This window comes from Jaculus jaculus, chromosome 5 (assembly GCF_020740685.1).
Source record: "Jaculus jaculus isolate mJacJac1 chromosome 5, mJacJac1.mat.Y.cur, whole genome shotgun sequence".
Lineage (NCBI taxonomy): Eukaryota > Metazoa > Chordata > Mammalia > Rodentia > Dipodidae > Jaculus > Jaculus jaculus.
This window is the reverse complement of record NC_059106.1, coordinates 125,072,507-125,096,659: the sequence shown is the minus strand read 5'-3', so window position 1 is coordinate 125,096,659 and position 24,153 is coordinate 125,072,507. Positions and strand designations below refer to the sequence as shown.

The 24,153-nt window shown below is 45.1% G+C and overlaps 1 protein-coding gene across 1 annotated transcript; it reads left to right on the top strand.

Moving 5' to 3' along the window:
* C5H2orf50 (chromosome 5 C2orf50 homolog) lies at positions 1 to 22,316 on the top strand. The gene is made up of 3 exons (XM_004665667.2): positions 1 to 398; positions 12,709 to 12,748; positions 21,417 to 22,316. Exons 1-3 carry the CDS (start codon positions 175 to 177, stop codon positions 21,606 to 21,608), a joined length of 456 nt encoding a protein of 151 aa, XP_004665724.1. The 5' UTR covers positions 1 to 174; the 3' UTR covers positions 21,609 to 22,316.
* The last annotated feature ends 1,837 nt before the right edge of the window (positions 22,317 to 24,153 follow it).

Below are 24,153 nucleotides of genomic sequence, written 5' to 3'. Positions count from 1 at the left end.
ACCGGCAGAACCTCAAAACACAGCTGGGCTCAAATGATCTCCCCAGCCTAGAGGGTTTCTGTCCCCATCGGACACTCCGCGCGGGGTCCGGTGAGGGAACAGTAAGGACCCCCAGACGGGTTCTCCGAGCTGGACGCAGGGGTTCCCCTTGGGGAAATTCTCTCTGCGTCCTCCATGGGGAGCCGACCCTCCCCTGGCCCCGAAAGAACTACTTCAGCTGGTTGCCGACCCCCCGTTATCAGGCCACCAGCCTCGGTCTCCGCGGCTGCCCGTAGTAGTCCAGCTGCAACCAGAGGCTTTGCTGGCGGCTGCCGGGCTCCCGGGGAGGCCCCGGGCGTGCAGCGAGACCAGCTGTGGCGAGAGCTGGTGGCAGCGGAGCAGCGAAGCCAGCGGCGCTGGTGAGTGCCCTTCCCGAGCCTCCCTTCTCCCTCCGGCGCCCAGCTGCCTGCCTGCCTTGGAGGTCTTAGAGGGTTCTAGAGAAAAAGGAGAGTGCTCAAAAAGGTGGTCCTGGAGAGGGACAGAACCCTGGGAGTGGAGGTGATGGGCGAGGCCAGCTCAGTGCCAGACTTGGGCAGAAGCCTCAGGAAAGGCAGGGTGAGGCTGGCCAACTGTCCCCGCTGCCCACTCTCAGCCTGTCTAGCAGACTGGAGAGGGGGCATTGGTCCTGGAGCTGGAGGGATGGACTGAAGGTGGGGGAGGGTTGGCAACGGGAAGCTATACACCCAGGAATGCTGACCTCGGACTCAAGTAATGGGCTGGTCCGTGCCTTCCCTTAATGAAGGGTACCCCTGAGCTTCTGCGGCCTGCAGGTTTGGCCAGGGCTCCATGGGGCCTCCCTTCCCAGGAGCCTGCAGCCAAAATGCCTTGGGAGAATGTGAACTAAGTTCAAAGGGCCTCCCCAGTCGTATGGGAAGAGCTGAGGGAGTGGCAGAGCCTCCTTTTTAATCCCCAGGGAAGGCCCACTCTGAGGAAGTGACAAGCAAGGGAGGCCCAACGCCTGCCAGGGGCCCAGAGTGAGGTTAGTGTTTGGGTTTTTCTTTTGTTGTTGTTACTAAGAAAAAGCTACAGACAGGGTTTGTAAAGGTGTAAAGACTTGCAGTCCAGGGCTTTAAGCATGATTAGTCTTCATGTTTCTTTTTTGGTTCGGGGCACAGGGAGGCGCCTGGGACTGATCCCCGGGCTTTGTGAATGCTGTGCAAGTGCTCAGCCACTGAGCCACATCCCAGCCTTGCATTTCTGAATGAACCAGTTCAGTACATAGGTCTCTAAACCTATTTATGATCGTTGATTGGATTTACAATGACCATGGAAAATCACTTCTTTAGATGTGTCTGAGGGTGTTTCTGGGAAAGTTTAAAGATCCACCTTGAATGTGGGAGGCACTACCCCCTGGGGGAAATAAAACTCCCAAGAGCTGAGCACCAGCCTGCATCACACTGCCTCCCCCCTGCAGCGGCCATGTGGCCAGTCCCTTCACTGCACGTCTCCTTGCTGTGACCGCACCCTCAGACTGGGAGCGCCGTAAAAGAAACCCTTTCTTCCTTATGTTGCTTTTGTTGGGTGTTTCGTCAGAACATTGAGAAAGTAACCGATACACTATTTTGTCTTGCATACCTGAAACTTTATATCCATTGATCAGCACACCTTCTGCTCCTCCCTCCTCCAGTCCCAGACCTGTTCTTTGCCCAGACACCATAACATGTCAGTGGAGTCAGGCAATAGTTTCTTTTCTGTACCTGATTCACTAAGCATGCCTGTTTTCATCCCTGTTTAGCATATAGCAGAGTTTCCTTCTTTTTAAGGCAGAATAATATTCTATCGTACAGACATATATTTTCTATCCATTTTACCTTGTTTAAACTGTTGTAACGTAGTGTGGGAGCATGGGAGTGCAGATACCTCTTTAAGGTCCTGATGCCCATTGTTTTAGATAAATATTGAAAACAGGACTTGCAGTTAAGATGGCAGCGTAGGTACCACGCCAAAGCAGCCTAGGGAAGAAAAAGACCAAAAATCTCAGCAAAATACACACTTGTTTTTGTTGTTGTTGTTTATTTTTATGTATTTATTTGATAGCAACAGACAGAGGCAGAGAGAGAGAGAATGGGCGCGCCAGGGCTTCCAGCCACTGCAAACAAACTCCAGACACGTGCGCCCCCTTGTGCATCTGGCTAACGTGGGTCCTGGGGAATCGAATCTCGAACTGGGGTCCTTAGGCTTCACAGGCAAGCACTTAACCGCTAAGCCATCTCTCCAGCCCAAAATACACACAAAAGCGAGGTGTATAGGAAATTAAAACGGTAGGGGGAAGTAGAAGAGATCCAGAGCATCCAAAGCCCACACAAGCTGGCAAAAGCAGCCCTGGCAGGTCCACTGACCACAGCGGCGGTGGTGCACCAGAACACCACCAGGCTCAGCTTGAGCCGCAGGAAAAGCCAGGTGATGGGAGTTTCCACTCACACCGGAGCTCTCCACAAACTCTAGAAACCATGAAGGGAGAGCGGCAGTGAACAATGGAGGAGCAGATCACAAGGTAGAAAAACACTTGGAACAGTGAGAGAACTAGAGCAGCATCGGCTCCCTCCCCTCCCCCACTGCCTGTGCCCAGCTCCAGCAAACGGAGCAGCGGTCCTGGGACCTGGCCATGCCAACTTGAGCCGACAGTGGGACCCAAGCAAGAGCAGAGTCCCCCAGCAACATCAGCAGCTCAGGCACCAGCAACAGCGGCCCCAGTGGCAGCAGAACCAGCAATGGAAGCTTCAGTGGCAGCAGCATAAGATCCAGCAGCAGAAGCTTCAGCAGCAGCAGCAGTGGTTCCAGCAGCAGCAACAGCAGTGGCAGATCTAGCAGCAGCAGCTTTAGCAGCAGCAGTGACTGATCCAGCAGCAGCAGCTTCAGCATCAGCAGTAGTGGTTCCAGCAGTGGGGGTGCCGTTGTGCAGGGCCACAGTTGCCAGGCTCGGTTTGCACCACAGGAAAAGCCAGTGCCCAGCTCCAGAAATCAGAACAGCAGCCCAACGGCCCAGCCAGCAATTTGTATGAGACAAAAATCATCCAAAAAGGTAACTGGGATTGCACCAGGGAAGGGTATTACTTGGTCACAAGCTGACTTGGATCCCTCAACAGACCAGAAATCTTAACCTCTTTGTTGATAGAGGATCTGGTTGTTATAATAACTACTGTAACATACATACTTGGTGCTGTTTTTGATTGAATGTGTACAGTGTTTAGTTAAACTTTAGAATCTACCTCTATTTTATTCCACTCAGCCTACTTGAATATCCCCATAGCAGGCAAATCCAACCCCTAGGAACACTTTTCTAGATACTCTGTGAGTGTTAAGAGCCACACCTACCATCTTAAGCTACTACACTGAAGATATATAACATTAGATCAAAGAATACCCAGCTAGCTAGAAAATCCAAGCATGAGCTTAATCCAAGATGCAAAAATATATACATTATAACACAAGAAACACTAAAAAGCAAGACAATATAAATCCACCTAAAAGTATTAATGCATCAGAAATGACCTCCAGTGAGAACGAGTTAGAGGAAATGCCTGAGAAATATTTCAAAAGAATGATTGTAAATATGTTCAAAGAAGTCAAAGAACAAATCAAAGGAGTCAAAGAGGAAATCAAAGGACTCAAAGAAGACACAGGACACCAATTTCATGAAATAAAGGAGGTAATGCAACACATAAATAAGGAAATAGAAATAATAAAGAAAAACCAGTCAGAACTACTAGCAATGAACAACACAGTTAATGAAATACAAAACTCTGCAGAACATCTCACCAGTAGAATGGATGAAGAAGAGGACAGAATATCTAAGCTAGAAGAGCAGGGGGCAGATCTAATACAGGTCAACAAAGAGAAAGACAAACTGATAGAAAAGTATGAGTGGGAATTTCAAGATATTCAGGACACTATGAAAACATCAAATATAAGTATTCAGGGCATAGTAGAAGGAGAAGAATTCCACTCCAAAGGCATAGTAGGCGTCTTCAACAAAATCATAGAAGAAAACTTCCCCCAAATTGGGAAAGAGGTGCCAATGCAAATACAGGAAGCCTTTAGAACCCCAGCCAAACAAAACTGGAAAGAACCTCTCCTTGCCATATTATAATCAAACTACCAAACACACAAACCAAAGAAAAAATATTGAAAGCAGTTAGAGAGAAAAATCAAGTTACCTACAAAGGCAAGCCCATCAGGATTACAGCAGATTATTCAACACAAACTTTAAAAGCCAGAAGGGCTTAGAGTGATGTATTCCAAGTTCTGAAAGATAACAACTGTCAACCAAGGTTACTTTATCCTGCAAAGCTATCCATTCAAATAGATGGAGAAATAAGGACATTCCATGACAAAAGCAGGTTAACAGAGTATTTGAAGACAAAACCAAGCTCTACAGAAAATACTTGAAAGAATCCTCCATGCTGAAGAAAAGGAAAAGCACACATATAAGGAATCTGGAAAAAAAAACAAGCAATACTCAAATACTAGTTAACACAAGAGAGCAAAGGTAGAATCGGAACCCCCCCCCAAAAAAAGGAAAACATAAATACACACCTTTCAATAATATCTCCTAATATCAACAGCATCAATGCCCCAACCAAAAGTCACAGGTTTGCAGAATGGGTTAAAAAGCAGGATCCTACAATTTGTTGTCTCCAAGAACCTCACCTTTCTACAAAGGATAGACATTATCTTAGGGAGAAAGGTTGGAAAACAGTGGTTCAAGCAAATGGGCCTAGAAAACAAGCAGGGGTTGCTATCCTAATATCTGACAAGGTAGACTTCAGTCCAACGTTAGTCAAGAAAGATAAGGAAGGTCAGTTTACATTGATTAAGGGCACACTCCAACAGGAGGGCATTAAAATCCTAAACATATATGCACCTAACATGGGGGCTCCCAAATTCACCAAACAAACACTATTAGAACTAAGGTCACAGATAACACCAAACACAGTGTTGGTGGGTGACTTTAACACCCCACTCTCATCAATTGATAGGTCATCCCGGGAAAAAATAAACAGAGAGGCATCTGGACTAAATGAGGTCATAGAAGGAATGGACCTAACAGATATATACAGGACATTTCATCCAAAGGCTGCAGGATATATATTCTTTTCAGCAGCACATGGAACATTCACTAAAATAGACCATATATTAGTACACAAGCAAATCTTAACAAATTCAGGAAAATTGAAATAATTCCTTGCATTCTATCTGACCACAATGGAATTAAACTACAAATCATTAGCAAGAAAAGCTATAGAGCATACACAAAATCATGGAAACTAAACAATATTTACTAAATGATGAATGGGTCAATGAAGAAATCAAGAAGGAAATCAAAAAATTTATAGAGTCAAATGATAATGAGAACACAGCATATCAAAATCTCTGGGACACAATGAAGGCAGTTCTAAGAGGTAAATTTATAGCCTTAAGTGCCTATATAAAGAAATTAGAAAGGTCGCAAGTAAACGACCTAATGTTTCACCTTAAAGCCTTGGAAAAAGAAGAACAAGGCAAACCAAAAATCAGTAGACGGGAAGAAATAATAAAGATTAGGGCAGAAATTAATGAAATAGAAACAAAAAAAAATCCAAAAAATTGATGAAACAAAGAGTTAGTTCTTTGAGAGGATAAACAACACTGATAAACCCTTAGCAATTCTGACCAAAGGAAAAGAGAGAAGAGACATGAATTAATAAAATCAGTGATGAAAAAAGTAACATCACACCAGATTTCAGAGAAATTCAAAAAATCATAGGGACATACTATAAAAGCATATGTTCCACAGTGTATGAAAATCTGAAAGAAATGGATGATTTCCTTGATTTATATGACCTACCCAAATTAAATCAAGATGAGATTAATCACTTCAATAGACCTATAACAATCATGGAGATCTGAGCAGTTATCAATAATCTCCCAACTAAAAAAAGCCCAGGCCCAGATGGATTCACTGCTGAATTTGACCAGACCTTCATTGAAGAGCTAACACCATTGCTTCTTAAGTTTTTCCAGGAAATAGAAAAAGTGGAATTCTACCAAATTCCTTCTATGAAGCCAGCATCACCTTGATACCAAAACCAGGAAAGATAGAACAAAAAAAGAAAATTATAGACCAATCTCCCTCATGAATATAGATGCAAAATTTTTCAACAAAATATTGGCAAACAGAATAAAAGAATATATCAGAAAGATCATTCACCGTGAACAAGTAGGCTTTATCCCAGAGATGCAGGGATGGTTCAATATACACAAATCTATAAAAGTAATACATTATATAAATGGGTTGAAGGACAAAAATCACATGATCATCTCATTAGACACAGAGAAAGCGTTTGACAAAACCCAAAATCCCTTCATGATAAAATCCTACAGAGACTGGGAATAAAAGGAAGATATCTCAATATAACAAAAGCTATTTATGACAAGCCTACAGCCAACATATTACTAAATGGAGAAAAACTGGAAGCTTTTCCACTAAAATCAGGAACAAGACAAGGGTGTCCACTGTCCCCACTTTTATTTAATATAGCTCTGGAAGTCTTAGCCATAGCAATAAGGGAAGAGTCACACATGAAAAGGATACAAATTGGAAAGGAAGAGATGAAGATATCATTATTTGCAGATGGCATGATTCTATGCATAAAGGACCTTAAAGACTCTACTAGCAAACTGTTAGAGCTGATCAAAACCTACAGCAATGTAGCAGGATACAAAATAAATACACAGAAATCAGTAGCCTTCATATATGCTAACAACAAACACACAGAGGATGAAATCAGAGAATCACTCCCATTCACAATTGCATAAAAAAAAAAGTACCTTGGAGTAAACCTAACCAAGGAAGTAAAGACTCTCTACAATGAGAACTTTAAAACACTCAAGCCAGAAATTGCAGAAGACACTAGAAAGTGGAGAAACATCCCTTGTTCCTGGATTGGAAGAATCAATATTGTGAAAATGGCAATCTTTCCAAAAGCAATCTCCACATTTAACGCAATCCCTATCAAAATTCCAAAGACAGTCTCATGGAAATAGAAAGTACAATCCAAAAATTCATTTGGAATCACAAAAAACCTCGAATATCTAAAATTATACTGAGCAACAAAAATAAGGCTGGTGGTATCACCATACCTGATTTTAACCTATACTACAGAGCCATAGTAACAAAAACAGTGTGGTACTGGCACAAAAACAGACATGTAGATCAATGGAACAGAATAGAGGACCCAGATGTAAGTCCAGGTAGTTATAGCCACCTAATATTTGATAAAAATGCCAAAAATACTCATTGGAGAAAAGACAGTCTCTTCAGCAAATGGTGTTGGGAAAACTGGATATATATCTGCAGAATGATGAAAATAGATTCTTCTCTCTCTCCAGGCACAAGAATTAAGTCCAAACGGATTAAAGACCTTAACATCAGTCCTGAAACTCTGAAACTGCTAGAGGAAAAAGTAGGGGAAACCCTTCAACATATTGGTCTTGGCAAAGACTTTCTGAATACAACCCCAATTGCTCAGGCAATAAAACCACAGATTAATCACTGGGACCTCATGAAATTACAAAGATGTTGTACTGCAAAGGACACAGTGAAAAAAGCAAAGAGGCAACCTACAGAATGGGGAAAAAATCTTCGCCAGCTATATATCTGATAGAGTATTAATATCTAAGATATACAAAGAACTCAAAAAGTTAAATAATAAGGAATCAAACAAGCCAGTCAAAAAACGGGCTATGGAGCTAAATAGAGCATTCTCAAAGGAAGAAATACGAATGGCATATAAGCATCTAAAAAAATGTTCTACATCACTAGTCATCAAGGAAATGCAGATTAAAACTACATTGAGATTCCATCTCACTCCTGTCAGATTGGCCACCATCATCAAAACAAATGATCATAAATGTTGGCGGGGATGTGGAAAAAAGAGGAACCCTTCTACAGCTGCTGGTGGGAATGCAATCTGGTCCAGCCATTGTGGAAATCAGTGTGGAGGTTCCTAAAACAGCTAAAGATTGATCTACCATATGACCCAGCTATAGCACTCCTAGGCATATATCATAAGGACTCATCTCATTTGCTTAGAAATACATGCTCAACCATGTTTATTGCTGCTCAATTTATAATAGCTGGGAAATGGAACCAGTCTAGATGTCCCTCAACTGATGAGTGGATAATGAAGATATGGCACATTTATACAATGGAGTTCTACTCAGCAGTAAAGAAAAATGAAGTTACGAAATTTGCAGAAAAATGGATGGACCTGGAAAGGATTATACTAAGTGAGGTAACCCAGGCCCAGAAAGCCAAGCGCCACATGTTCTTCCTCATATGTGGATCCTAGCTACAGATGATTGGGCTTCTGCATGAGAAGGAAAATACTTAGTAGCAGAGGCCAGTAAGTTAAAAAGGAGATATAAAGGGAAGGGAAAGGAAGGGAGGAGGGTACTTAATATGTTGGTATTGTATATATGTAAATAGAATGATTGAGATAGGGAGGTAATATGATGGAGAATGGAATTTCAAAGGGGAAAGTGTGGGGGGGAGGGTAATTTTTTATTTTTTTTATAATCATGGAAAATGTTAATAATAATTGTGAAAAGATAAAAAATAAAATAAATTTTAAAAACAAAGAAATAAAATGTTGCAAAAGCAAAAAAAAAAAAAAAAAAAACCGTGTGGAATCGGGGCTGGAGAGTTGGCCTCGAGGTTAAGGAGCTTACTGGCAAAGCCAAAGGACTCAGGTTTAATTCCCCAGTACCCAAGTAAAGCCAGATGCACAAGGTGGCACATGTGTCTGGAGTTGATTTACAATGGCTAGAGACCTTGACACACCCATTCTATCTGCATCTCTCTCCCCCACTCCCCTCTCAAATAAACAAAATACTTTAAAAAAGAATGTTGGCTCATCCAATTTTGAGAAAATGCCATAGTGTTTTCTGCAACAGTTGTACCATTTGGCATTCCCACTGTGTGCAAGGATTCTAATTTCTTCCCAGTCTTGCTATACTCATTGATTGTCTTTTCGGTTTTGTGGGGGTTTGGAGGCTTTTGTTGTTGGGTTGTTTGCTAATATAATAGCTATGCTAACAGATGTGAGGTGGTATCCCTGTTGTGGTTGAATTTGAATTTCCTTAACGATGAGTGTGTGCTTTTCTCATTGCTGGGACAAAATAGCTAACAAAAACAACTTAAGGAAGGAAGGGTTATTTTGGCTTGGAATTCAAAAGCACAGTCCATCATGGCAAGGGACATTTATGTGGCAGCAGCAGGCGACGGCTACATTGTACCCATAGCCAGGAAACCGAGCAGTGATTGCTGTGCTCAGCTCACTTTCTCCTCTTTATTCAGTCCAGAATCCCAACCTCATTGGCACCCTTTTGTAGTTACCTTCTTGCTGCTGGGATAAAGCATCCAGCTGATAGAAGGAAAGGGTTTCTTTTAAATTATTTGTTGACAACTTCCATAAGTACAGACAACATACACTATCATAATCCCCCCACACCCCCCATGCTCCACTGAATCCCTTATTCTTTCCTTCTTTTTTATTTTTATTGTTTTTGCTTTTTTGAGGTAGGGTCTCACTCTGGCCCAGGCTGACCTGGAATTCATTATGTAGTCTCAGGCTGGCCTCAAACTCACGGTGATCCTCCGACCTCTGCCTGCTGAGTGCCTGGATTAAAGGCGTGCGCCACTACACCGGCTGAATCCCTTATTCTTTCCAAGTAGATTCACTTCCATTTTGATGTATCTTTTTTTTTTTTTTTTTTTTAGGAGGACAGTTTTTTGTTGTTGTTGTTGTTGGTTTTTGTTGTTGTTTTGTTTTGTTTTGTTTTGTTTTGTTTTGGGCTTGCAGTCTTGAAGGAAAGCTTCCTACCTCTACCTTCCAGGGGCTGGGATTGAAAGCATGTGTCACCATGCCTGGCCATTTGTCACTTTTTCCATAAAGAAATTCCTGCCCCACCCTTATCTACATGGATTAGAAAGCTCTCTTCACTCCAGAGCAGCCTGCCCACTACCTGAGGACAAATGTCATGCAGAGAAGCCATAAGGAGACAGGCACTGCTCAGTTTCCTCCCCCTATCCATTAGCATCAGATGGTACCCTGTTTATCCTAGAACCTAAAAGAAAGAAAGAGAGAGAGAGAAAGAGAGAGAGAGGGAGGGAGGGAGGGAGGGAGAGAGGAAGAGAGAAAGAGAGAAAGAAAGAAAGAGAGAGAAAGAAAGAAAGAAAGAAAGAAAGAAAGAAAGAAAGAAAGAAAGAAAGAAAGAAAGGGCAGTAAACATCAGTCTAGCCATCTCTGTAATACAAGTTTTTGGTTTTGGGTTTTTGAGGTAGGGTCTCACTCTAGCCCAGGCTGACCTGGAATTCACTATGTAGTCTCAGGGTGGCCTCGAACTCATGGTGATCCTCCTACCTCTGCCTCCTGAGCACTGGGATTAAAGGTGTGTGCCACCACGGGCTGCTCACTTCTTTTAAAAATTCCTTTCCTTTCTCTTCCTCCCTCCCTCCTTCCCTTTCTCATCTTGGGGATGAAACCCAGGGCTCTGTGCATACTAGGCAAACAAACACAGAGCTCCATCCCCAACCAGCCCTGATGTGTCTCCTTCACTCTCACTCTTCAAAAATAATTGTGCATGCCTTTAATCCCAGACCTCTGGAGGCAGAGGTAGGAGGATCGCTGTGAGTTCGGGGCCAACCTGAGACTACATAGTGAATCCCAGGTCAGCCTGAACTAGAGTGAGACCCTACCTCAAGAAACCGAAAAAAAAAAATTAAAAATAAAAGAAGTGAATTGTTATACTTAAACTTTTAAAAATCAAACAGTTGAGTCTGGCATGATAGCACACACCTGTAATTTCAGAGTTTGGGAGGCTCAAACAAGTTCAAGACCATCCTAGGCTATATATATTAAGTTCCAAACCAGCCTGGTTTACAGAGACTTTGTCTCTAAATGCCCAAAATAAGTAAATAAATAAAAATTTTAAATCAAGCAAGGTATTATATTATATTATATTATATTATATTATATTATATTATATTATATTATATTATTACAAACCATGGACTCAAAAGGGGAAGAAAGAACTAGAAGACTAGAAACAGCCAGGCACACACCTGAAATCTTAGCACTGGGGGGAGAGAGGCAGGATGGTTATAAGTTTGTGGTTAGCCAGGGCTATACAGTGAATTCAAGTTCAGCCTGTGCTTTATAGTGAGGCCTTGTCTACAACAACCACACAAACAAAAGACTGGAATCAGTTTGACTGGGACAGGAGGCTCAGAAGCTATGAGGCTAATTTTTTTTTCTAGCCCTGACTTATTTTATTTTATTTTTTCTTTTCACAATTTTTTTTAAATTTTTTATTTATTTATTTGAGAGCAACAGACACAGAGAGAAAGACAGATAGAGGGAGAGAGAGAGAATGGGTGCGCCAGGGCTTCCAGCCTCTGCAAACAAACTCCAGATGCGTGCGCCCCCTTGTGCATCTGGCTAACGTGGGACCTGGGGAACCGAGCCTCAAACCGGGGTCCTTAGGCTTCACAGGCAAGCGCTTAACTGCTAAGCCATCTCTCCAGCCCTCTTTTCACAATTTTTATTAACATTTTCCATGATTATAAAAAATATCCCATGGTAATACCCTCCCCCCCACACTTTCCCCTTTGAAATTCCATTCTCCATCATAACCTCCCCATCTCAATCATTCTACTTACATATATACAATACCAACATATTAAGTAGCCTCCTCCCTTCCTTTCTCTTCCCTTTATATCTCCTTTTGAACTTACTGGCCTCTGCTACTAAGTATTTTCCTTCTCATGCAGAGCCCAATCATCTGTAGCTAGGATCCACATATGAGGGAGAACATGTGGCGCTTGGCTTTCTGGGCCTGGGTTACTATGAGGCTATTTTTATTATGAGTCATGCACAACTGTTGACTCAAAGAAATTGGTTTCAATAATATCAGAATAGAGCCTGGGAATAGAGCTCAGAAGGCACACACGTGTGCACACACACACACACACACACACACACACACACACACACGAGAATGAGTTCAGTCCCTGAGATCCATGAAAAAACTGGGTGTGGCTGGGCATGTCTGTAACCCCAGCACTGAGTACTGGGGTGGGGACAGGAGCATCCCTGGAACTCATGGGTCAGTCCAGGCTCAATGAGAGAGTCTTTCCTAGGGAAATTAGGTGGAAAAGTGATAGAGAAGGACACCTGATATTAGAGGAAGCCACCTGCTGACCTGCTCTGACCTTTGGACATGCACTCACCAAAATAAAAGCATTAACATGCTGTGCAGGTCACGCATCCTTTCCCGCCCTCCTTTCTCCTGCCCTTCCCCTATTCTGCTACATCCCGGAAGGCTACAGGGGTCTGGGGGACATGAAAATGGTTTTTCCTCACCCAATTCTTAAGGGTTTATAATGTGACTTCTGAGAAGGCAGCAGCCCGTGGTGCGACCTCAGCCAGCGGTTCCCCTCAGCAGCACAGGTAACTCGCCTAGGAAAAGTCACTGTGAGTTCCGCCCTGGGCACGGGGCACCCGTTTCAGCTACAGATTGTCTTGGCTCTCCGCGAAGTGCTACATGGACTTCTTGGCATCACAGAAGTCGGTCTTCAGAATGTCCAGGGAGAACTCACTCTGCCTATGTGTTTTTCCTTTCCAGGGCTGAAAACTGGGGTTTCCTGAGAGACTATGACCCAATGGTAAGGCGAAGTTCCTTTCTGGTAAACATACTTACAGAGTGAATATGTCTTCATTCTTTCCTTCATTCAACTAACATCTACTGAGAACCTATCTACTCTATGATCAGTGCTGAAACGATAAGTAAAGTAAAAAGATGTGTTGAGGAATTTGGGGTCTAGTGAAAAAGAAAATATTTATATAGGACACTTTGAAAACAATTCCGTTGTGTTTGTTGATTTTATTAAAAATGACAGACATTTGCTGCTGAAATTTTCCTCTTGGTTGAGGAGTCTATCTTGTGTAAGAATACATGGGCTAAATCCCACAAAGAAAATGAAACTGTGTAATGCATTCCCCGAGTCACCACCTCTAACCCATCTTCCATTTGCCACTGGAGTAATTTCCCCAAACAGCAAAACTGACCATAGAACTTCCTGATTAATATCCACGTGAGAGTCAGAAAGTCTTAGGGTAACTCATAAATTTCTAGTGATGACTCTGTCCCTCTCCTTAGCCTCACCCACCACACACCAACCAACATGGTCTCTCTTTGATTTGTGCCTTATGTATTCTGGCTCTGCATACACCCTTCCCACCATTCAGCTAGTGGACTCCTACTCATTCCTCAAAACCCTGCACAAGCACCGCTCTCTCAGGGAGGACCCCTGTCCTGAGCAGGTTGGACTGCTGCACTGTTCCTTCCTTCCTTCCTTTTATTTCTTTCCTTTTCCTTCCTTCCTCCTTTCCTCCCTCCCTATTTCCCTTTCTTCCTTCCCTCCTGTCCTCCCTCCCTCCCTCCCTCTTTCTCTCCCTCTTTCTCTCTCTCTTTCTTTCTTTCTTTCTTTCTTTCTTTTCTTTCTTTCTTTCTTCCTTCCTTCCTTCCTTCCTTCCTTCCTTCCTTCCTTCCTTCCTTCCTTCCTGTCTGTCTTTCTTTCTTTCTTTCTTTCTTTCTTTCTTTCTTTCTTTCTTTCTTTCTTTCTTTCTTTCAAAAACAGTCTCATGTAGCCCAGACTCAACTCAAAATCCCCATATATCTGAAGATGACTCAAGACCCTTCTTCTTCACCCCTGGCCACATCACCCATTTCTGACTCTGACTCACCACTACATTGAACTGTTCCTTTGGCATGTCATGGGATACATGACTCATTTTGCCAGGCTCCTTAAGAGAAAGGACAGAAGTTGGCTATGATGGTGCTTGCCTGTAATCCTAGCATTTGGGAGGTGAAGGTAAGAGGATCCAGAAGTTCAAGGCCAGCCTCAGCTACATGAGACCCTGGAGAGAGAGAATGGGAGAACAAGCACAGGGATGGATCCAGCCACACATCCTGCTGAGGATCTATCTACTCTATGATCAGTGCCACCTTGGCGCTGGGTCCCTGTTGGATGGATGAAAGAGTGGACAAATGGGTGTAGCTTTGAAAAGAATGACCAAAAACTAGTCTGGAAAATGAGCAATATGAAAAGCCAAGTTGACGATGATGTCATGCCAGGTTGTTTGTGGTCTTATCGCTGCATGTCCTTGGAGGAAAAACAAACAAACAAACACAAAACCAAAAAAAAGAAAAAAGAAAAATCCCCATAGTTCCTGGACTTGACAATCTGCACTGAGCCTCTGATCCAGGCTTCTAGCCTGTCCAGGACTCCACACCAGTCACTCAAAATTCAGCCACTACTGAAACCCACAGCTTGCCCAAGGGGAAAGGACATAGTCTTTCTCAGCTGTGAGCCAGGGCCTCATCATTCACCTGGTTATTCCACTGCTGTTAGACACAAAGGGCACACAGTTAATACTAAACAGGAGCTCAAACAGATGAGACATGCCCTGTCACATCAAGTCATTGATTCATACTTGTCCTGCTGGTTCATTCATGCCTTTACCCAAAAGCCAGATGTTCTAAGAGAAGCATTCAACAGAGCTATAGTGGACAAGCCCTGGTACTGCTGGTGGTAAAAATCAGAAACGGCCTGTGGGACAATCTCATACCACACACCACAGAATACTAACACCTCCTGTCACACCCACAGGATACTAACACCTCCTGTCACACCCACAGAATACTAACACCTCCTGTCACACCCACAGAATACTAACACCTCCTGTCACACCCACAGAATACTAACACCTCCTGTCACACACACAGAGTACTAACACCTCCTGTCACACACACAGAGTACTAACACCTCCTATCACACACACAGAATACTAACACCTCCTATCACACACACAGAATACTAACACCTCCTGTCACATGCACAGAATACTAAAACCTCCTATCACACACACAGAACACTAACAACTCCTGTCACACCCACAGAATACTAACACCTCCTATCACACACACAGAATACTAACACCTCCTGTCACACACACAGAACACTAACACCTCCTATCACACCCACAGAATACTAACACCTCCTGTCACACACACAGAATACTAACACCTCCTGTCACACACACAGAACACTAACAACTCCTGTCACACCCACAGAATACTAACACCTCCTATCACACACACAGAATACTAACACCTCCTGTCACACACACAGAATACTAACACCTTCTATCACACACACAGAATACTAACACCTCCTGTCACACACACAGAGTACTAACACCTCCTATCACACCCACAGAATACTAACACCTCCTATCACACACACAGAGTACTAACACCTCCTGTCACACACACAGAGTACTAACACCTCCTATCACACACACAGAGTACTAACACCTCCTGTCACACACACAGAGTACTAACACCTCCTCTCACACCCACAGAATACTATCACCTCCTGTCACACCCACAGAATACTAACACCTCCTGTCACACCCACAGAGTACTATCACCTCCTGTCACACCCACAGAATACTAACACCTCCTGTCACACCCACAGAGTACTATCACCTCCTGTCACACCCACAGAATACTAACACCTCCTGTCACACCCACAGAATACTAACACCTCCTGTCACACCCACAGAATACTAACACCTCCTGTCACACCCACAGAATACTAACACCTCCTGTCACACCCACAGAAAACTAACACCTCCTGTCACACACACAGAGTACAAACACCTCCTGTCACACTCACAGAATACTAACACCTCCTGTCACACTCACAGAATACTAACACCTCCTGCCACACCCACAGAATACTAACACCTCCTGTCACACCCACAGAGTACTAACACCTCCTGTCACACCCACAGAGTACTAACACCCCCTCTCACACACACAGAGTACTAACACCTCCTCTCACACACACAGAGTACTAACACCTCCTCTCACACACACAAAGTACTAAGTCCTCCTATCACACCCCCAGAGTACTAACACCTCCTGTCACACCCACAGAGTACTAACACCTCCTGTCACACACACAGAGTACTAACACCTCCTCTCACACACACAGAATATTAACACCTCCTGTCACACCCACAGAGTACTAACACCTCCTGTCACACCCACAGAATACTAACACCTCCTGTCACACCCACAGAATATAACACCTCCTGTCACACCCACAGTATACTAACACCTCCTGTCACACCCACAGAATACTAACACCTCCTGTCACACCCACAGAAAACTAACACCTCCTGTCACACACACAGAGTACTAACACCTCCTGTCACACTCACAGAATACTAACACCTCCTGTCACACACACAGAATACTAACACCTCCTGTCACACACACAGAGTACTAACACCTCCTATCACACACACAGAGTACTAACACCTCCTGTCACACACACAGAGTACTAACACCTCCTCTCACACCCACAGAATACTATCACCTCCTGTCACACCCACAGAATACTAACACCTCCTGTCACACCCACAGAGTACTATCACCTCCTGTCACACCCACAGAATACTAACACCTCCTGTCACACCCACAGAGTACTATCACCTCCTGTCACACCCACAGAATACTAACACCTCCTGTCACACCCACAGAATACTAACACCTCCTGTCACACCCACAGAATACTAACACCTCCTGTCACACCCACAGAATACTAACACCTCCTGTCACACCCACAGAAAACTAACACCTCCTGTCACACACACAGAGTACAAACACCTCCTGTCACACTCACAGAATACTAACACCTCCTGTCACACTCACAGAATACTAACACCTCCTGCCACACCCACAGAATACTAACACCTCCTGTCACACCCACAGAGTACTAACACCTCCTGTCACACCCACAGAGTACTAACACCCCCTCTCACACACACAGAGTACTAACACCTCCTCTCACACACACAGAGTACTAACACCTCCTCTCACACACACAAAGTACTAAGTCCTCCTATCACACCCCCAGAGTACTAACACCTCCTGTCACACCCACAGAGTACTAACACCTCCTGTCACACACACAGAGTACTAACACCTCCTCTCACACACACAGAATATTAACACCTCCTGTCACACCCACAGAGTACTAACACCTCCTGTCACACCCACAGAATACTAACACCTCCTGTCACACCCACAGAATATAACACCTCCTGTCACACCCACAGTATACTAACACCTCCTGTCACACCCACAGAATACTAACACCTCCTGTCACACCCACAGAAAACTAACACCTCCTGTCACACACACAGAGTACTAACACCTCCTGTCACACTCACAGAATACTAACACCTCCTGTCACACACACAGAATACTAACACCTCCTGTCACACACACAGAATACTAACACCTCCTGTCACACACACAGAATACTAACACCACCTGTCACACACACAGAGTACTAACACCTCCTGTCACACACACAGAGTACTAACACCTCTTGTCACACACACAGAGTACTAACACCTCCTCTCACACACACAGAATATTAACACCTCCCGTCACACCCACAGAATACTAACACCTCCCGTCACACCCACAGAATACTAACACCTCCTGTCACACACACAGAATATAACACCTCCTGTTACACCCAAAGAATACTAACACCTCCTGCCACACACACAGAATACTAACACCTCCTGTCACACACACAGAATACTAACACCTCCTGTCACACACACAGAATACTAACACCTCCTATCACACACACAGAGTACTAACACCTCCTGTCACACACACAGAGTACTAACACCTCCTATCACACACACAGAATACAAACACCTCCTGTCACACCCACAGAATACTAACACCTCCTGTCACACACACAGAGTACTAACACCTCCTATCACACACACAGAATACTAACACCTCCTGTCACACACACAGAGTACTAACACCTCCTCTCACACACACAGAATACTAACACCTCCTGTCACACACACAAAGTACTAAGTCCTCCTATCACACCCCCAGAGTACTAACACCTCCTGTCATACCCACAGAGTACTAACACCTCCTGTCACACCCACAGAATACTAACACCTCCTGTCACACACACAGAATACTAACACCTCCCGTCACACACACAGAGTACTAACACCTCCTATCACACCCACAGAGTACTAACACCTCCTGTCACACCCACAGAATACTAACACCTCCTGTCACACACACAGAATACTAACACCTCCTGTCACACCCACAGAATACTAACACCTCCTGTCACACCCACAGAGTACTATCACCTCCTGTCACACCCACAGAGTACTATCACCTCCTGTCACACACACAGAGTACTAACACCTCCTGTCACACCCACAGAATACTAACACCTCCTGCCACACCCACAGAATACTAACACCTCCTGTCACACCCACAGAGTACTAACACCTCCTGTCACACACACAGAGTACTAACACCTCCTCTCACACACACAGAGTACTAACACCTCCTCTCACACACACAGAGTACTAACACCTCCTCTCACACACACAAAGTACTAAGTCCTCCTATCATACCCCCAGAGTACTAACACCTCCGGTCACACCCACAGAGTACTAACACCTCCTGTCACACACACAGAGTACTAACACCTCCTATCACACACACAGAGTACTAACACCTCCTGTCACACCCACAAAGTACTAACACCTCCTGTCACACCCACAGAATACTAACACCTCCCGTCACACACACAGAATACTAACACCTCCCGTCACACCCACAGAATACTAACACCTCCCGTCACACCCACCGAAAATTAACACCTCCTGTCACACACACAGAGTACTAACACCTCCTGCACACCCACAGAATACTAACACCTCCTGTCACACCCACAGAATACTAACACCTCCCGTCACACCCACAGAATACTAACACCTCCTGTCACACACACAGAGTACTAACACCTCCTATCACACCCACAGAAAACTAACACCTCCTGTCACACACACAGAATACTAACACCTCCTGTCACACTCACAGAATACTAACACCTCCTGTCACACCCACAGAATACTAACACCTCCTGCCACACACACAGAATACTAACACCTCCTGTCACACACACAGAATACTAACACCTCCTGTCACACACACAGAATACTAACACCACCTGTCACACACACAGAGTACTAACACCTCCTGTCACACACACAGAGTACTAACACCTCCTGTCACACACACAGAGTACTAACACCTCCTCTCACACACACAGAATATTAACACCTCCTGTCACACCCACAGAATACTAACACCTCCTGTCACACCCACAGAGTACTAACACCTCCTGTCACACCCACAGAATACTAACACCTCCTGTCACACTCACAGAGTACTAACACCTCCTGTCACACCCACAGAATACTAACACCTCCCGTCACACCCACAGAATACTAACACCTCCTGTCACACACACAGAGTACTAACACCTCCTATCACACCCACAGAAAACTAACACCTCCTGTCACACACACAGAATACTAACACCTCCTGTCACACTCACAGAATACTAACACCTCCTGTCACACCCACAGAATACTAACACCTCCTGCCACACACACAGAATACTAACACCTCCTGTCACACACACAGAATACTAACACCTCCTGTCACACACACAGAATACTAACACCTCCTGTCACACACACAGAGTACTAACACCTCCTGTCACACACACAGAGTACTAACACCTCCTGTCACACACACAGAGTACTAACACCTCCTCTCACACACACAGAATATTAACACCTCCTGTCACACCCACAGAATACTAACACCTCCTGTCACACCCACAGAGTACTAACACCTCCTGTCACACACACAGAATACTAACACCTCCTGTCACACCCACAGAATACTAACACCTCCTGTCACACCCACAGAAAACTAACACCTCCTGTCACACACACAGAGTACTAACACCTCCTCTCACACACACAGAATACTAACACCTCCTGTCACACTCACAGAATACTAACACCTCCTGTCACACCCACAGAATACTAACACCTCCTATCACACACACAGAATACTAACACCTCCTGTCACACCCACCGAGTACTAACACCTCCTATCACACACACAGAGTACTAACACCTCCTGTCACACACAGAATACTATGTGGTATAAATCCAAGTTTGTGTGTGAGGCATATTTGCATGTATATGCATGCGTGTATGGAAGACACTCTTAGATGTCCTGCATCATGTACCTTTCTAGAGACAGGGTCTTTCAGTTGCTTAAAGTTTGTCAACTAGGCCACACTGGTTGGCCAGCAAGCTCCAGGGAGTCTGTTTTCTTTACTTCCCCAGCCCTAGAATTGCAAATGTGTGCTTCCGCACTCAGTTTTTTTAAACATGTATTCTGTGGGTGAAATTTAGGTCCTCATGCTTGTAAAGCAAATGCTTTGCCTATCATTGAACCTTACAGGCATATTATAGAAAAAGGTCAGACAGGACATCCACAATCCCATTCATACAAAGTTCAAAGCCAAGCAAAACCAAGACTGATGTTGGAGGTTAAGGCCAGGTTGCCCTTTAAGAGGAGTAATTGAATAAGAGCTTGAAAGGAAATGTCTAGGGACTGATCTTTTGTTTTTTTAATCAAGATCGGGTCATATGAGCATGTCCATTCCATTTGTGGAGCTGTACAACTATGATTTGTGCATTTTCCGTCTAAATATTATACTTTAAGTAAAAACTTAAGATGACAACAATTAAAAATAAACACAGGGCTGGAGAGATGACTTAGAAGTTAAGACATTTGCCTGCAAGGCTTAAGGACCCAGGTTCAATTCCTCAGAAACCATGCAAGACAGATGCACATGGTGGTGCATGCATCTAGAATTTGTTTGCAGTGGCTAAAGGCCCTGGTGCACCCATTCTCTCCCACCCTCCCTCTCTCTCTCTCTCTCTCTCTCTCTCTGCATCTTTCACTCTCTCCTCTCACTTTCTCTTAAATAAAAATAAAATATTTTATAAAAATAAAATAAACACAAAAGAACTCTGGCCTCCACCCTATAGGAGGCTGTCTTACGGTAAAGGGATAGAAAACCTCCCTCCTTGGTTGCAGAGCAGAGAATAAAAGTGAAGGGTCTGGGAAGCCCCAGGACACACAAGCCAATGATGCCAGGTTGTCACTCCTGGGGTCCCAGGTCCAAACTGCAATCAGCATATCCAGAGAGCACCTCAAACAGAGAAACCATCTGCTCTGTCTTTTACAGCCTAGGGGTCCCCACAGCATACACGTCCCTCATTTTCTTACGAGGTATGTGACCTGAGCCAACCCCCTCTCCCCAGGGCAATAAGAAGGAACCAGAGAAGCTACCCACAGAAGTGCCTCTCTTCTCTGACGCAGTCCCGAGCTCCTCCAGCCGGGTGGTGGGCAGCAGGGTAGACACGCCCCTGGGGAGAGCTCTCACCCACATGGACTTCTTCTTCATGGAAGGGACTCGGAAGAGAAAGCCAGAGGACGAGCTGCAGCCCGCGTAGCCAGAGGCCTTGGGCCCCCACAGGTGGGTGTGGGTGGAGGGACATGCTGGGCTGGGACTGGCTCCTTCAGAACTGGCAGCCTTCAGAGGGTGCCCTTGTCCCTGTCCCACACGAGGGAAAGAAGACTCCAGAAACTGTCCAGGGCCACAGAGCCCCAGCTCTTCCATTTCAGTAATGTGGTGGGCATCGAAAAGGAGCCCTGTGTTGGGTCAGAAGCATGGCAGCTGGGTCCAGTCCTGCCCTCTGCAGTATAACCTTGGGCAGGTTGCTCATAGCCTCCATGTCTCAGTTGTCCTGCCTTCACCCTCAGTCAGCGAAGTCCTAAGTACTCAGCCCGTTACAGGGTTGCTTGCTTAAAGAAAGTCTCATGGGCCAGACATGGTGGCTCCTGTCCACAAATCTAGCACTCGGGAGGCAGAGGTAAGGGATCATTGGGAGTTCAAGGCTAGTCTGGTCTACATGGTGAACTTGATGCTGGTCATAGCTACATATCAAGAAGGGAAAACTCTATTTCAAAATCACCCCCCAAGTCCAAACAATCATCAGCATCATCAGCATCCTCACCATCATCTCTGGACCCCGAAGAAAGGAAAACCAGGCTAAAGAGATGGCTTAGTTGTTAAGGCACTTGCCTGAAAAGCCAAAGGAGCCAGGTTCAATTCCCCAGGACCCATGTATGCCAGATGCACAAGGTGGTGCATGCACCTGGAGTTCGTTTGCAGTGGCTGGAGGTGCTGGTATGCCCATTCTCCCTCTTTCTTTGCCGTCTCTCTCATTCAAATATATAAATAAAAAGAAAAATAAAACCAATTTCCTTGAGCTCCAGAATCCTATCACCTCCAACAATATTATACCAGTACTGCAGTCAGGCAGGGCTGTTTCCTCACATGCAAGACCCCTACACCCCACTGAGCACCCTGGTCCCCCATGTGTGTGCTGACCATCCCAGGCTGATCTCCTCTGGGAGGAAGCAAAGCAGGCCAGGCTTGAGCTGGAGGCTGAGGCCTTTTTTCCAGGAGTCTGAGGTGAAAACCAAGTGCCCTGTCAGTCTGTCACAGGGCTAGGCAAATGGCCAGAGCTGAGCATGGTGGTGCACTCCCAGTGCTCGGGAGGCAGAGGAAGAGGGTTGCTGTGAGTTTAAGGCCAGCCTGGAACTACAGAGTAAGGGCCAGGTCAGCCTAGGCTAGAGTGAGACCCTACCTCAATGCCCCTCCCAAAAGTAATTGGCCCATTGAGTCCAGAGTTATTGTCACACTGTGTCAGGATCACATGACCACCCAGTGCCTGCCATAGGCTGAGTGGGTACATAGACAGCTAGTCTGTGTTTCTGCCATAAGCTTGCTCTATATTCCTTTACCATCACCTTGTAAAGAAAAAAAAAAAAAATCGATCCATTTCCTTTTGAGGGAGAAATTGAGAGCCAGAAGGGTAAGAAGAATCAAGGCAAAGTGTAGCAGCAGATGGCCACATCTGCACAGAGTAGAGGGACTTCAAGAAGTCCTCTGTCCCTGTTGCTGGGCTGGGGTCCAGCCAGACTGGTTCCCACTCAGGATGTCTAGCAGCTGACAGACCATGCAGTGTGGAAGATGGCTGGCTTGGCAGTTGCCCAGGTCATCTCCATCTCGGGTATTTTTCTCACCATTGGAACAAAGGCTTGGACCCACCTGATTGGGCTCCCCCAGCTTGAGAAGAGCCAGGGTCCATCTCCACATCTGACTCAGTGCCCCAATCCCAGTCAGTTCCCACAGCTAGAGGATGGACCAGGGAGATGAGGAGACAGACCACAAGCCCCAGGGCTCTGGTCCCTGAGCACTGAGCATCATGCTGATGGTGTGTGTGTGTATGTGTGTATGTAGTGAGCATTGGGCATCACAGTGATGGGGTGTGTGTGTTTGTGTGTAGTGAGCATTGAGCATTACAGTGATGGTGTGTATGTGTGTGTGTGTGTGTGTGTGTGTGTGTGTGTGTAGTGAGCATTGGGCATCACAGTGATGGTGTGTGTGTGTTTGTGTAGTGAGCGTTGGACATCATGGTGGTGGTGGTGGTGGTGTGTGTGTGTGTGTGTGTGTATGTGTGTGTGTAATGAGCACTGGGCATCACAGTGATGGTGTGTGTATGTGTGTGTGTGTAGTGAGCATTGGGCATCACGGTGATTGTGTGTAGTTTTCAAAGTGCATTATTAGTCAGCTGCAACTATGCAATGTAACTGACCACCTCATTTCCAGCTCTCAGACCGGCACACGGTCGGGGTTCTGCTAACCTTAGCTACTAGCATCAGGCTGGGAACAGATTTTTTCTACCTGTCTCCATTTGATTGGACTTCCTGGGGCCCCATCACCAGAGTGCAAGGGCCCAGATGAACCTTGGGAGCCACTGGGAGCCTCCTATATCCCCACAACTGTGTGGCTAGGAATTCTCACTACACCCATCCTGGCCTAGCCTCTGCCCACCCTGTGGTCTCTATGGAGTCTTCAAGCTTCCCTGCCCTGCCTGTAGGAATCAGGATGGACTCTGCACAAAGGCCTGCCAGCAGCCCCTTGCCTTG